Genomic DNA, 14204 nt, shown 5'->3' on the forward strand with positions numbered 1-14204 from the left:
TCCTGGAGGATAAAGAATTGTTAACACCCGCATGGGCCACAGCAAGATGTGTTGAGTAATCAGCAGTTTAATGGGAATGAAGTTGAGGGAGAAGGAGGTGCGTTTCATTGAGAGGTGAGTTTTGAAGATAATATGAGGGTAGCTCAGAGAGAAAGGTCTTGATTTAGGTCAGACTTGGAGAAAGTGAAAGGTTTGTCTGGTAGGTAGCGAAAGTCAGCGCCATGGTGGAGGCAGCAGGCTGGAAGGTCTTCCTCTAAGTGACAAAGAAATCCACAGTTTCTTAGTTTCTTAAGTATATGTCACGAATTATGATAAAATTGTGACATTTATTAACCAGGAGTCATTTGTTGCTGGCTAGCTAGTGGCATTTATTTGGATTGAATGAAATGTCAGAACAATATTGGGTTGGGGACAACTATTAGAATTAAATTATTAGATGGTGCTTTTGGTAGGAGAGCACAGCTTTAAGTTTATTATACTGTATTTGAGAATAATTAGATAAACATCTATTGGCAATAACCCCCTTTAATGTTTATAATCATTTAAAAAAGTGATTATTTAAAAACAGGTATTATTTATTAAATTGCTTTTATTGACATTACTTTGATACTACTTAAATTGAAACTTTTACGAACTATTTGCTACATGTAGATTTGGGATTAATTTCCAGTATATCTCTAAAGATAACATGCCAGCATGATGCTTTACACTCAGGTGTTGCACAGAGTAATATACCTATGCTCCCACACTCTGTTAAGTTCCAGATCTCAGCCACTTCTCTGTAATGGAACATTGTAGAGAATCGATTTTCTTAGTGAAGAAAAATGGGACAAAGAATGATCCCAGACTCATTTCATGCACTTCAGAGAAAATTGGAAGCAAGTCAAGTGGCTTGAGAATGAAAAGTCAGAAGAATTTATATCCTGTTTACGAACAGCTGTTAATTTACGGGTTTATGCTAAATTGAAAGTTTTAAGTGTAAAGTGCATATGTTTTCTCGGGTACAATGTTAGTACATCTCACTTTAAATTCCACATGTGCCCCATTTTTTTAATCCATATAAATGGAGAATGATCTGGAGTGCAGATTGCAAATTGACTGTTTGATATCATTGCTGCTTCCCGGAGTTGCCAGACTTTTGGAGTGTCGCGTGGAGTTCTGATCGCCTCATTACAGGAAAGATGTGGAGGCTTTGGAAAGGATGCAGAGGAGCTTTATCAGAATGATACCTGGATTAGTGGGTATTAGCTGCAGACAAAGGTTGGACAAACGTGGATTCTTTTCTCTGAATTGCTGAAGGTTGCAGGGAGACCTGATAAAAGTATATAAAATTATAAGAAGCATAGAAAGGGGAGACACTCAGAATCCTTTTCCCAGGATAGAAAAATCAAATACAGGGGGCATAGCTTCATGGCGAGAGGGGAACATATTAAAGGAAATGTGTGGGGCAAGTTTTTTACACAGAGGGTCGTAAGTTCATGAAACTGGCTGCCAGGGTTCATGGTTGAGGCAGATACGATAGTGGCATTTAAGAGACTTTTGGATGGGTATATAGAAATGCAGGGAATGGAGGGGAAAGGATTACATGCAGGCAGATTGGAGTTGATCTTGTTATCATGTTCGGCAAAGACACTGTGGGCCGAGGAGCCTGTTTTTTGTGCTGTACCATTCTATGTTCTATGTTCGATGTCTCTGTTTGCATGGAATATCACACAGTACAGCACAGGAACAGGCCCTCTAACCCACCAAGTCTGTGTCGACCAATCCCATCCTTTTATTCCCAACTTGTTCACGTGTAAGTCTAAATGCCTCTTAAACATTGTTATTGTATCAGTTTTCTGTGGCATCGTGTTCCAGGTGCTCCCCACTCTGTGAATAAACATGCCTTGACAAACCTCCTTTAAACATTCCCTCTTTTACTTAAAACTATGCCCTCTAGTATATGACATTTCCATCCTGGTAAAATACTGGCCTATTTATGCCTCTCATTATTGTACATACTTATATCAGGCCATTCCTAGCCTCCAATGCTACAGAGAAAACCTCCACAATGTTCATGTAGTGTAGCAAATGGAATTGCACACATGCTACAAATATAGTCCATCTAAAGTTTTACACAACTACAACATGCCTTCCCAACCATTACGTTCAATGCCCAACATACAAGCAGGTTGTATGCTTCCTTACAAGCTTTTGTTGCCACTTTCAGGAAGCTGTGGATTGGCTCTGTACCCCAGCTTTTTTCCTTGCTTTTGATCTCCCAAAATTAATATCTCACACTTGTCCAGATTCAACTCTATCTACCATTTCTCCACCTAAATTTCCAACCGAACTATATCCTGCTGAATTGTTTATCAACCTTCCTCGCTATACATAATTCCAACAATTTTTGTATCATCTGTAAATGTATTAATCAATATGTCTACATTTTAATTCAAACCATTCATATATATTACCAAAGGTAATAGGTCCAGAGGTCCTAACACTTAACCTTATGGAATGCTACTGGTAATAAACCTCCAAACAGAAAAGCATCCCTCAACACACTGTCTTCTCTACCAAGCCACTTTCGATCAAATTCACCAATACTCAATGGATCCCATGTGACTAAATCTTCAGGACCAGCCTACCACGAGGAACCTTTTCAAATGCTTTACTGAAGTCCATGCAGACAATATCTGCTGCACTTCCCTCATCAACTTTCACCATAATCCTCCCCAAAATGTCCAAACTATTGCAAATTTACTCTCCTTCACCTCAGTACACGTGACAATAATAAACTAAAGTAAACTAAACTTCTGGGCAATAGCTCAGCACAACACTGCAAAAAAGTGCAGAGAGGTGCTGATGCAGCCCAGTCACAGAGACCAACTCCCCCCCCCCCCCCCCCCCCCCCCCCCCCCCACCCCCCCCCCCCCCCCCCCCCACCCCTCATTGATTCCATCTACACTTCATGTTGCCTTGGAAAAGTGGCCAACATAATCTTCTTCTTCATGCATATGGCGTGCACAGCCTAAAGTTGCAGGACAACTTGTTCTATTTGATCTTATTTGATTGTGCGCACTGGGTTAATTGCATTCATCGAAACAGGGTTTCGTGAAGGTTTCAATCTCCCACCCCAGCCAACATAATCAAGGACCATTTACACCCTGGTTATCCTGCCCTTCCCCACCCTCCCGTTAGGTAGAAGATATAAAATCTAGAAAACAGGAACCACCAGATTCATGGTGACAGCTCCTTCCCTTCTGTTATCATACAACTGAACAGCCCTCTCTAAGCTAAGGGTGTAGTTCCGATCTCCCAACCTATCTCATTTTGGCGCTTGCACTTTTTTAATGTAACACCATATCCTGCCCTCTGGTATTTTTCTCTTTGCACTGCCTGTTGACTTGTGTATGATTTGATTGTACTTGTTTATAGAATGATTTGACTGCATGTAATGTTTCCCACTGTTTCTTGGCACATACAACAATAATAAACCAACACCAACTTAGTCATTTTCTTTGTTATTTTCCCATCTCAGATACATTGCATTAATATGTCATTTACTAAAACTGATCATCTTCTTCTTGTGTATGGCGTGCACATCCTAAAGTTGTAAGACAACTTGTTCCGTTTCATCTTCCGTTTGTGCACGCCAGGTTGATTGCATTCGTCGAAACAGGGTGGACCACGTGAAGGTTGCAATCTCCCACCCCACTAAAACTGATAACTTATCAAAACTACTCAACTAACCTAAGGTATTAAGAAGCAGTTGGCTCTGAAATATAATAATCTAATTTTGGCTCTGTTGCTTCCCAGAGCTATGTAACTGCTCTGAAATTGAAGGTTCATTTTATTTCAAATCTAATAAATGTAACAAAGGCAAATGACATGGAACCAATGAATTGGAACCAATTAATTACTCCCACTGAAATTCAATTGCTAGGCCTTGATAAGCCAGTAACAGTGATGCTCCTGTTTATGGAGCTGTTTGGGAGATGCAACTCAATGTACCAGAGTTTGACATCGTTGTGCATCCATACAGTCAACAGACTTTCCTTTCGATCACCAAAAATTATATCACAGTTTATTAATTAGAATATTTGTTTGATTGTTTTATATCTAGGTGCCCACAAGCCATCAGAAGGAAGGTGTCTATGACGTGCCAAAAAGCCAACCAGTGAGTCAAGTCTATATCTTATATATCTTGTCCTAAAATAACACTCTTTGTGTTACTGATCATTCATAAGAACCTTAAAAAAAGAAAAGAAATATAGCCTCTACAATTCTGTTTTTGAAGCCTGGTATCCCAGCCCATTGATCTACATTGGGATATGCTTTCATCTAATCTTATTTAAGTTTAGTTCAGAGATGCAGCACGGAAACAGGCCCCCTGGCCCACCAAGTACGTGCCAACCAGCGGTCCCTGTAAACTAGCTACACTGGCACTATCCTGCAGTCTAAGGACAATTTACAATTGTTACCAAAGCCAAATGAACCTGCAAACCTATATGTCTTTGGAGTGTGGGAGGAAACAGGAAGAAACAGGGGGAAATCCACACAGTCACGGGGGATAACATACAAATTCTGTACAGACAGCACTCGTAGTCAGGATCCAACTCCACAGGACTCTGGCACTGTAATGCAGCAACTCTACTGCTGGGCCACCATGGTGTATGTGGCTTATTTCACTTTGGCATCAATTTCTTCAATAATTGAGTCTTAACAGGGAAACAGGACTTTTAGCCCACTGTATTTACGCTAGCCATTATATCCCAACTAATCCCATTTCTCATAATCTCAAGTTCCAAGGCCTGGCATTTTAAGTTATTACATTTTTTTATTAAATGCAGTGGAGGATCTGCCTCCATTGTATCATGGGAAATGCTTTCCATATTTAAATCATTATCTGGGTGAAAATACTCTTCCTCAAATCCCTTCTGAATTATCTCAAGCCACAGAATGTTGGAATCACTCTGTGGGTCAGGTAGCATCTCTGGAGAACATGGATAGGTGACATTTCGGGTTGGGACATTTCTTCCTGTTTTTACACTATCTAATCAATTTATATCCCTCATAATTTTCTACAACTCTTGTCGGGACACCCTCTGCACCAAAGAAAACAAGCCTAGCCTTTCCAGTCTCACCTCATATCTGAAACATTCCCTCCTAGTCAAAATTTAGGCAAATTTCCTCTGCACCGCCACAAAAAAACTATAGTGTGACAACTAAAACTGCCTACAGTGCTCTTGCTGTTGTCTCGCTAATGCTTTATAAAATTGCATCTTAAGTTGAACCATGCACTTATATGCTATGCACAGTCTATTGAAGACAAGTATCCCTGCACCTTTTTAACCACCTGTGTTGCTGTCTTCAGGGATCCTTGAACAGGTACACTAATGAGTTACTGCAGCATTTTGTATCCATCTACAGTACTTCCTAAGGTCCTATTATTTGTTGCTTATATCCTAGTTATATTCTCCAAATATTCTCCATCTTTGCATTTTCCAGCATTGAATTTTACCTGCCATTTCTTGTTCCATCTTACTAATTGATTAAGCACCACTGATACAAGCTTTCAATCACAATATCAACATTTGTATTATTAAGCCAAGTTTGCTTCCAACTGCTCCTGAAATGCTTGTATATTACGACAGCACTACCTCCATTGATGCTTTACCGCCTCAAAATTCAACCGTTAGTCTCAACAGCACCTCTCTTTAACAAAGACATGCTTGATTCATCCATGCTTTTCCCAATGCTGATTAATCTTATCTTAAATCTGAAATCACTTTTCCAATGATTTCCCTGCCACTGATATTGGATTCACTACAATGTAATTACCTGGCTTTTCCCTGCTGCCCTTTTTTGCAGTCCTCCATCTTTCACCCATTCTATGGCCAGAGAAGATTTTTATATATCTGTTCTCCCTTGCATCCAGAGCATCTTGGACTGCAGTTCATGAGACTCTGGGGATTTATTTATCAATAAACCTGCCCAGATATATAGTACATCCTCCATTATGATGATAAATATTTCCAGAATGTCACTGCTTATTTCTTTAATTCTCTAACTACAATGCCCTTCTCAATAGTGAATGCCTGGAAATCTAATCTGTTACAGACACAGACACAGGCATGGAGTCACAGATATAGAGGCAGCACATGCTAGAATCTTCAGCAAAAAAACAAACTGCTGAAGGAACTCAGCAGGATTGAGCATATCTGTAGGGGACGACGAAGAATTGCCATCATTTTGGGTTTCATCCCGTGTTGGGATGCTGTGTTCTATGTTCAGGGATAAAAGAATCAGAAGTGAAATAGGAATGCACTGAAAGAGTTATAACTGGAGACAGATTCAATTGTAGCATTCTAAGAGGAGCTCAATAAATGGCTGATAACACTGAGACATGCTTGATGGGTTAGGCAACACCTGTGAAAAGAAAAACAGAGTACATATTTCAGACCCTTCAACTGGTTTTCTCTTGCTTTTGATAAATCCCGACATTAACCCATTTTCCCAATGCAACAGTCATTTTTCATTTTGCCATGACTCGTCGGGTTGTTGTTGCCTATACGTGGTCAATAAATAATTTTGGCACATTGGATTACAAGCAAATTGAGAGTAGAAAACTAAGAATAAATTGAGATTGAAAAATAATTGTATTATATTGCTAAATTAGTTATTTAATTCATAACATTCTACATTAATGGTTTCATTAATGAAGCTGGCCTCAAGGTGTTTTACTTTATTACATGCAAAATCTTTTTATCCTCAACAATACAATTTTCTATAAATCGCATCTGTCGCAGTAATATTACATGCAACATATATTACTGTTGCATGTAATATAAGAAAGAAAATCTATTGAGCCGAGCATTTAATTCCATGTTCCTCGTTCTTTCACATTCTCCCCTTCCCATACATGCACACCAATTTCTTGCATTGCTACTTTAAGCAGTACTTATATGATTCATTGTCCCTTATAATTTTTATGTCATATTCTAAATATTCTATTCCCTTCAGACATCTTGTCATGATATTTGATGGCAAAATCACATGGGACACATTTGTAATTTTTTTTTGGAGATAGATGTCTGCTGTAACTGTGTATGTAATTTAAAACCCTATGCGCAATTTATTTATGTAGGTCATGGGAATAATATCTGTCACATATTAGTCTTGTAACGCCAGAACTTGTAAAGTGTCAGCTTCCATAGAATTCTTCATAGAACCAAGGAATTGTAGTGCACAAACAGACCCATTCAGCCCTTGGTTTGAGCTGACTATGATGCCTGTCCAATCCCTCTGAGTCTTTCCTATCTAATTACCTGTCCAAATGCCTTTTTGTTATAATTGTCACTGCATTGACCACCTCCTCTGGCAGCTCATTACAGATACCCACTACCTCTAAAATTACATCTCCTTTAGCATTTATCACCTCATTTTATTCCTGTGCTATGCAGTTCTCAGTTCCCCTGCTCTGTGAAAAAGACTCAAATGATCCATGTTCCTCATAATTTTATGAAGCTTTATAGGGTCACTCTTGAGTTTCCTACCTTCCTGTGAGAATAAACACAACTCATCCAATCTCTCCTGGTAACTGCAGCCTCCATTCCAGAGAACATTCTGGTGGATCTCTCCTGCACTCTTTCAATTGACACCGCATCCTTTCTGTTGTGTGACAAACAGAACTGAACACATTGGTCCAAGTGCAGTCTAACCAATGTTTTGCACAACTGTAGCATGACTCTCATATTCAACGTCTCGGCCTATAAAGTCAAGCATACAAAATGCCTTCTTCAATCCCCTACCCTATCTTCTACGGGCATATTTTCAAAGGATACCAAAGATCCTAATTGATTAAGATATTTTATTGTTAAAAACTACGGTGATGCTGGGAATACAATTAAACAGATAGGAAATATAAGGTATCACCTACATTTTTGGTAATGCTTTTTGATGTAATCTCTGTCCTTGAGTCTAAGGAAACAATGCTGATTACATTTTTCACATGATTCCTCGAAACATTTATGAAATGATGATAAAATCATGTCAACTACCTTTCCTGTTTTGAAGAATCTTCAGGAACTTGGTGCTTGCATTTTAATTTTACATATAGCACTCCCTCCTTGTCCTTCTCACCTCCTTGTTGCACTAAACACGGTGCAGGTTCTAGCCCTATGGTCTGCTTGCACAAATGAGCTTTGATTTTCCCTGGAATCTGTAGTCTAGTCCTTATATCTATTTGATATTATTTCCTTCATCTTTTTTTTTTTTGCTCATTGTCCTCTGCATTCTCCCTGACTCTTATGACTTTCCCCACTTGCATCACACTTTTGTGCTTTCTATGCTGGCCTTTGTACTTCCTTGAAAACACATTCTCTCTGGTATGACTGTTGTTATTCTTCCCACCTTTCTGCACGTAAAGAAAGAGAGGGGGAGCGGGATGATGTTAAGGGGAGAATTCCAGAGCTTTGGGCCTTGACAAAAGGTCTCGCCACTACAGGTGGAGTGTTTTAAGGGTGATCAAGTAACCAGAATTAGAAAATACAAATACTTTTTCCGGTTATAGACTTGGTGAAAATCACCAAGATTGGTAGAATATAACATTTGAAGTTTATCTTTGAATCAAATATAACACCAAGTTTATGATTATTGTGATTCAGTTTCAGACAGTTGCCAGCAGGTATTCTGTCAGAGGAGTCTTGCCTTTGGCTTCCTGTAGCTGCTTATACCTTTGCAAAGGTATAAACACACATTTATCCGCATTAAACATCATCTGCCATGCATCTCCCCACTCCCCCAATCTGTCCAAGTCACCCTGCATTCTCATAGCATCCTCCTCACAGTTCACACTGCCACCCAGCTTTGTGTCATCTGCAAATTTGCTAATGTTACTTTGAATCCCTTCATCCAAATCATCGATGTATATTGTAAATAGCTGCAGTCCCAGCACTGAGCCTTGCGGTACCCATCTAGTCATTGCCTGCCATTCTGAAAGGGACCCGTTAATCCTTACTCTTTGTTTCCTGTCTGCCAACCACTTCTCTATCTATGTCAGCACTCTATCCCCAATACCATGTGCCCTAATTCTGCCCACTAATATCCTATGTGCGACCTTATCAAATGCTTTCTGAAGGCCCAGGTACACTACATCCACTGGCTCTCCCTTGTCCATTTTCCTAGTTACATCTTCAAAAAATTCCAGAAGATTAGTCAAGCATGATTTCCCCTTCGTAAATCCATGCTGACTCGGACCGATCCTGTTACTGCTACCCAAATGTGCAGCTATCTCATCTTTTATAATTGACTCCAGCATCTTCATCATATATAATCATTTTTTATGAGAAGACATATTACAGGAGATGTTTGTTAAAGTAGATGAGTTTGTACCCGGTGGAGTGAAGGTGAAGTTCATGTTTTGAAAAGAAAAGTACATACATTTTCTATTCCTGAAATGTATTTTTATTCACAGTACATATGCTGGAAATGTGCATGTTTAATAGCACTTTAAATGTGACATGGTACGTAACTGCTTCCTTTCAATGAATGTTTTTTTTATTTCCTAACTTATACATTACCTTTTACATTTATTCAACATGAATGCATCTCTTCCCCACTGTGCCGAGCCACTGGATGGGGCTTAGAATGTATCATGACTATAGAAATATGAGGAATATTCTGGAAGGGTGAGGGCACATTGATGAAAATTCTGAAAAGGATTGAATAAATGACATTGGAGCAAACAATGAAATCAAATCCACTTCTGATCTAGGATTTACAAAATCAAATCTTTATTCTTTGCTTCCACTATAATCACCAGTGTTATCCCCATTTCTGCTCTGACTCATTCAGCTTAGCTGGTTTCCCTATCAAGGTTTGCTACTGATATTTATACTGATAATAAGAAGCACAGGGATTATTTTATATCATCAACTAACAGGTGGTTATCCCTTTATGATCCAGCATTGAATATATCTTTTAAAATGCTGATTATATCATTCAATGGTAATGAATTATTCTTGAAAATTGTATACAACCAGCTGAAATAGCTTTTCGCTAAACAGAAATACATACCAGTAACATACCAGCTTGGTATAAGAAACTGCTAAATATCTGGGGCTATGGCGGATTATGATATTACAATTTCCCAAACTTTTTCAACAATATTTAACTTAAATCACTGAATGGAGATTTTCAAAATACTATTAATTAAATCCAACACAGTTATCTGTCTCCCTCATTTACATTACATCCCTCACCTCAGCAAATCAGCAAATATGTCCTATCCTGCTTCTCACTTACTGCTGTCCTCACTGAGGACATTCTTAAAGGATATTATTCTTACATTGATTCTATTCTTCAAGGACATTGGATCCTATCTGTGCATTATTATGCTATAATGCTGAGAACTATATTCTGTGCTCTGTATCTTCCCCTTTGCTCTACGTATTGTACTTGAGTTTGCCTTGATTGTATTTATATATAGTATTATCTAATGGAAACATAGAAAATTGGTGCAGGAGTAGGCCATTCGGCCCTTTCAGCCTGCACCGCCATTTAATATGATCATGGCCGATCATCCAACTCGGTATCCTGTACCTGCCTTCTCTCCATACCCCCTGATCCACAAGGGCCACATCTAACTCCCTCTTAAATAAAGCCAATGAACTGGCCTCAACTGCTTTCTGTGGCAGAGAATTCCACAGATTCAGCACTCTCTGTGTGGGAAAAAAAAATTCTCATCTCGGTCCTAAAAGACTTCCTCCTTATCCTTAAACTGTGACCCCTTGTTCTGGACTTCCCCAACATTAGGAACAATCTTCTTGTATCTAGCCTGTCCAACCCTTAGGAATTTTGTAAGTTTCCATAAGATCCCCCCTCAATCTTCTAAATTCCAGGTACAAGCCGAGTCTATCCAGTCTTTCTTCATATGAAAGTCCTACCATCCCAGGAATCAGTCTGATTTACCTTCTCTGTACTCCCTCTATGGCAAGAATGTCTTTCCTCAGATTAGGAGATCAAAACTGTACGCAATACTCCAGGTGTGGTCTCACCAAGGCCCTGTACAACTGCAGTAGAACCTCCCTGCTCCTATACTCAAATCCTTTTGCTATGAATTCTAACATACCATTCGCTTTCTTCACAGCCTTCTGCACCTGCATGCCTACTTTCAATGACTGGTGTACCATGACACCCAGGTTTCGTTGCATCTCCCCTTTTCCTAATCGGCCGCCATTGATTGGATCTGATTGGATAGCATGCAAAACCAAGGTTTTCACTGTACCTCAGTACATGTGACAATAATAAACATAAACCTGAAGTGTCCGAGAATTCCCCTGCTCTGGATGTGTAAAATTACCTCCATTCATGCTGGGGAGGCTGGAAGCCCTAGACTGCTCTCTGCCTCTCTTTGTTCCCTGAATACCATCTCTCCACTGGCAACTGTTCTCATTTTCCCATGGTAATTGTGCATCCTCTTTGTAGTCATGAAAATTTCCACTTTTCAAACTGAAGTGTGACGCAATGAGCCAGTAGAATGCTTCAAGTATTCATTCCAATATTTTTCCTGTCAGGTGTCAGAACTGCAATGCTTTGTTGTTGCTTTGCACACATTTTCTGTTAAATTAAATCAGATGGTAACATTTCAAGTGTCTCAAGATAATGACTTCCTCAATTGTGCAGCAGAAGAGCAGGTTCTTTCTTATCCTGTAAAGAAGCAATAATTTGCAATTCAGTTCTTTACCTGATATTTTTAATCTATCAAAGCATAAAGTTCAGTATAATTAAATCCGTTAAAATGGTGCACGTTGAGGTATTAGTTGTAATTTTCTCTCTGATACCTTTGCTTTGAATCTCGGTGTCTTGAGCAGTCCTCCATGGGTTTCCTGTTGTCCTTTGAACACACTGCATATTCTGCACATTCATCACTGCCCATCAGGTGGCAAAAGCCTCACATTCTTCTGTGTATGAAACACATTGAAATGCCTATTGCCTCATCTCAAATCAGAGATTTAAGTTTGATCTGTCCTGTTCTTTGACTCAATCCACACAGATTGATCCACATTTAGTCCATTAACCTAGGATCTTGCTGTATCTGTGGCTACGACACATACCACATAACAATGAACCTTTAATCTTGGATGTTACTGTCTCTGTATTCTGATGTGCACCAAAGTACATTGCAGAGTTTATTTGGAATCGTGCTTACTCTGTGTCTCTATCATCGCACACCATGCCATTTATCTGGCATTTTACAGTCTCTGTACTTCAACATGACTGAGCCACACTCTGCCTGTTAATTCAGGACCTCACTTTCCCTTTGGCTCCATGGCGTTTAGTCTGGGACCGTGCTGCATCTGTGGCTCTGCACCACACTACTCTGCACAGTCTATGCAGGATTTTACTGCCTCTCTACACTTCTCTACACTTTAGAACACTTTAGAGCACTGCACTTTACATTTAACCTCTATTCTTGCTGTCTGCGGCATTCTGTACTGTGGTCGATAGTTTACAATTCAGGTCATTCAATCATTTGTTGATGCTTTGATTTGGGGAAGAATAAAGTTATTTTAAACATTTTAATGGTCCTTTCTGTGGTGTGATGGAATAAATTTGATAATCTTCAGTAGAGCACAGACATTCCATCATATCTGGGGCAATTTGGCCAATTGTACCTCTATAGGCCAAATAATTACTTTTAGTCCCACCTCGGCTTTTGATTGGTTGAACATCACGTCACGTTGAGGCTCTCTACCATTTCTACACTTATTGGTGTTTTATCCTCATTGAATCGTTGCTTTCTCGTAATTCATTCAATTCTCTTCTATGAGGAATAAATTATTCTTATCTACTTTGCTTGACTTAAAATGTTACACCTCCTTAGTTACCATGAAAACAATCCATGTCCAAGCAAACTTCCTTCAAGGCAAAACATTTCCAGACCTGGCAACATCCTCACACATCTCCTTTTAGCTTTCCAGTGGTATTATTTCTCCTTGCCTTTTGAGAGCAGTATCCCCATCTACACAAACCAGACTTGTGCTGCTTGAAGGAAACAATAAACAATAAAAGGAGGAGGATGAGAATAATTAAAAGTAGTGTGTCTTCTCAATCAACAACGTCATACTGAGTAGAAAGGCTTCTAATTCTAGATGAAAAATCAATTTTGAATAGAGCTGCATTATATTTACTGCCAAACTAAATTCATTATAAATGAGGATTAATTTCATTTCTGAACAATCAAGGTAATGAAACGGCCATCTGCAGAGTTTAATAATCTGTGAGCAGTTTTCTTTACGAAATAGGATTCATATTTGAAACATGAAAATGACCTTAGTGTTATAGCATGTCGGACCATTGGTGGAGATTGATGGGGATCTGATAAGGTTTGTGCTGCCAGCAAATAGACTGGATGCAGTTATTTATAGCATTAGGAAAACATTCAAGTAGAGAAAGTTAGATAAAAACAGAAAATACTGGAAATATTCAGCAGATTAGGCTATATCTGTGGGGAGAGAAACAGATTTAACATTTCACACTGAAACCCTTTATCAGAATTTGGATGTATGGGGTACAGCATTCTGAACTTCACCTCCTTCATAAAATCAGGTAACTTTTACAGTACAGTTAGATCTCCCATAACTAATTGGAACTCTGTCATCTGAGAGGCAGCATGTCAGAGAGGAACAATAGAGAGCCAAGGATAGAACCTTGGGATATATGAAGTGAGGAGAAGAGAAGTGAGAATATTTGACTGCAGATGAAAACCAATAAGAAAGGATCCACACACCTGAATGTTATTCTCTCACCCGGATGATGATGAAGCAGAACTGTTGTCAAAAGACAGCAGATAGGATGATGAAGCCAAGGAGGCTCAGACCACCTTTAGCACAAACACATAGCAACATAAGCACTTCAACAGAGTGGCACGGACAAAAACTGATGGCAGGAATTCAGACAAGCAGTTCCACGAAAGATGAGCATCAATTTGGCTACTTTTTAAAGACTTTACAATGGAAAAGGAGTTTGGGGATAGGGCAAGTTATTTATCCATTAGCTGTCATGTACCTCGTATACCTTCATTGCAATAATATCTATTGAAACAAATATCAAAAATAGGACATACTACAAACTTTTTTTACATTAGTCGTGCATATATTCCTGTGCTCTATGGATTAATTTACAATGATCAGGGTTTGCTTCACATCAAAATTAAA

General features: G+C 39.1%; 1 protein-coding gene across 1 annotated transcript in view; it reads left to right on the plus strand.

Annotated features, from left to right (window-relative positions):
* Positions 1–14204, plus strand: part of dab1a (DAB adaptor protein 1a) — a 290784-nt gene that overhangs the window by 218173 nt on the left and 58407 nt on the right. Inside the window, exon 9 of the mRNA XM_055642479.1 lies at positions 4109–4162. Within this exon, the coding sequence (XP_055498454.1) occupies positions 4109–4162 (54 nt within the window). The remainder of the gene's footprint in view (positions 1–4108; positions 4163–14204) is intronic.

The sequence above is a fragment of the Leucoraja erinacea genome, chromosome 10 (assembly GCF_028641065.1).
Source record: "Leucoraja erinacea ecotype New England chromosome 10, Leri_hhj_1, whole genome shotgun sequence".
In the NCBI taxonomy this organism is placed as follows: domain Eukaryota; kingdom Metazoa; phylum Chordata; class Chondrichthyes; order Rajiformes; family Rajidae; genus Leucoraja; species Leucoraja erinaceus.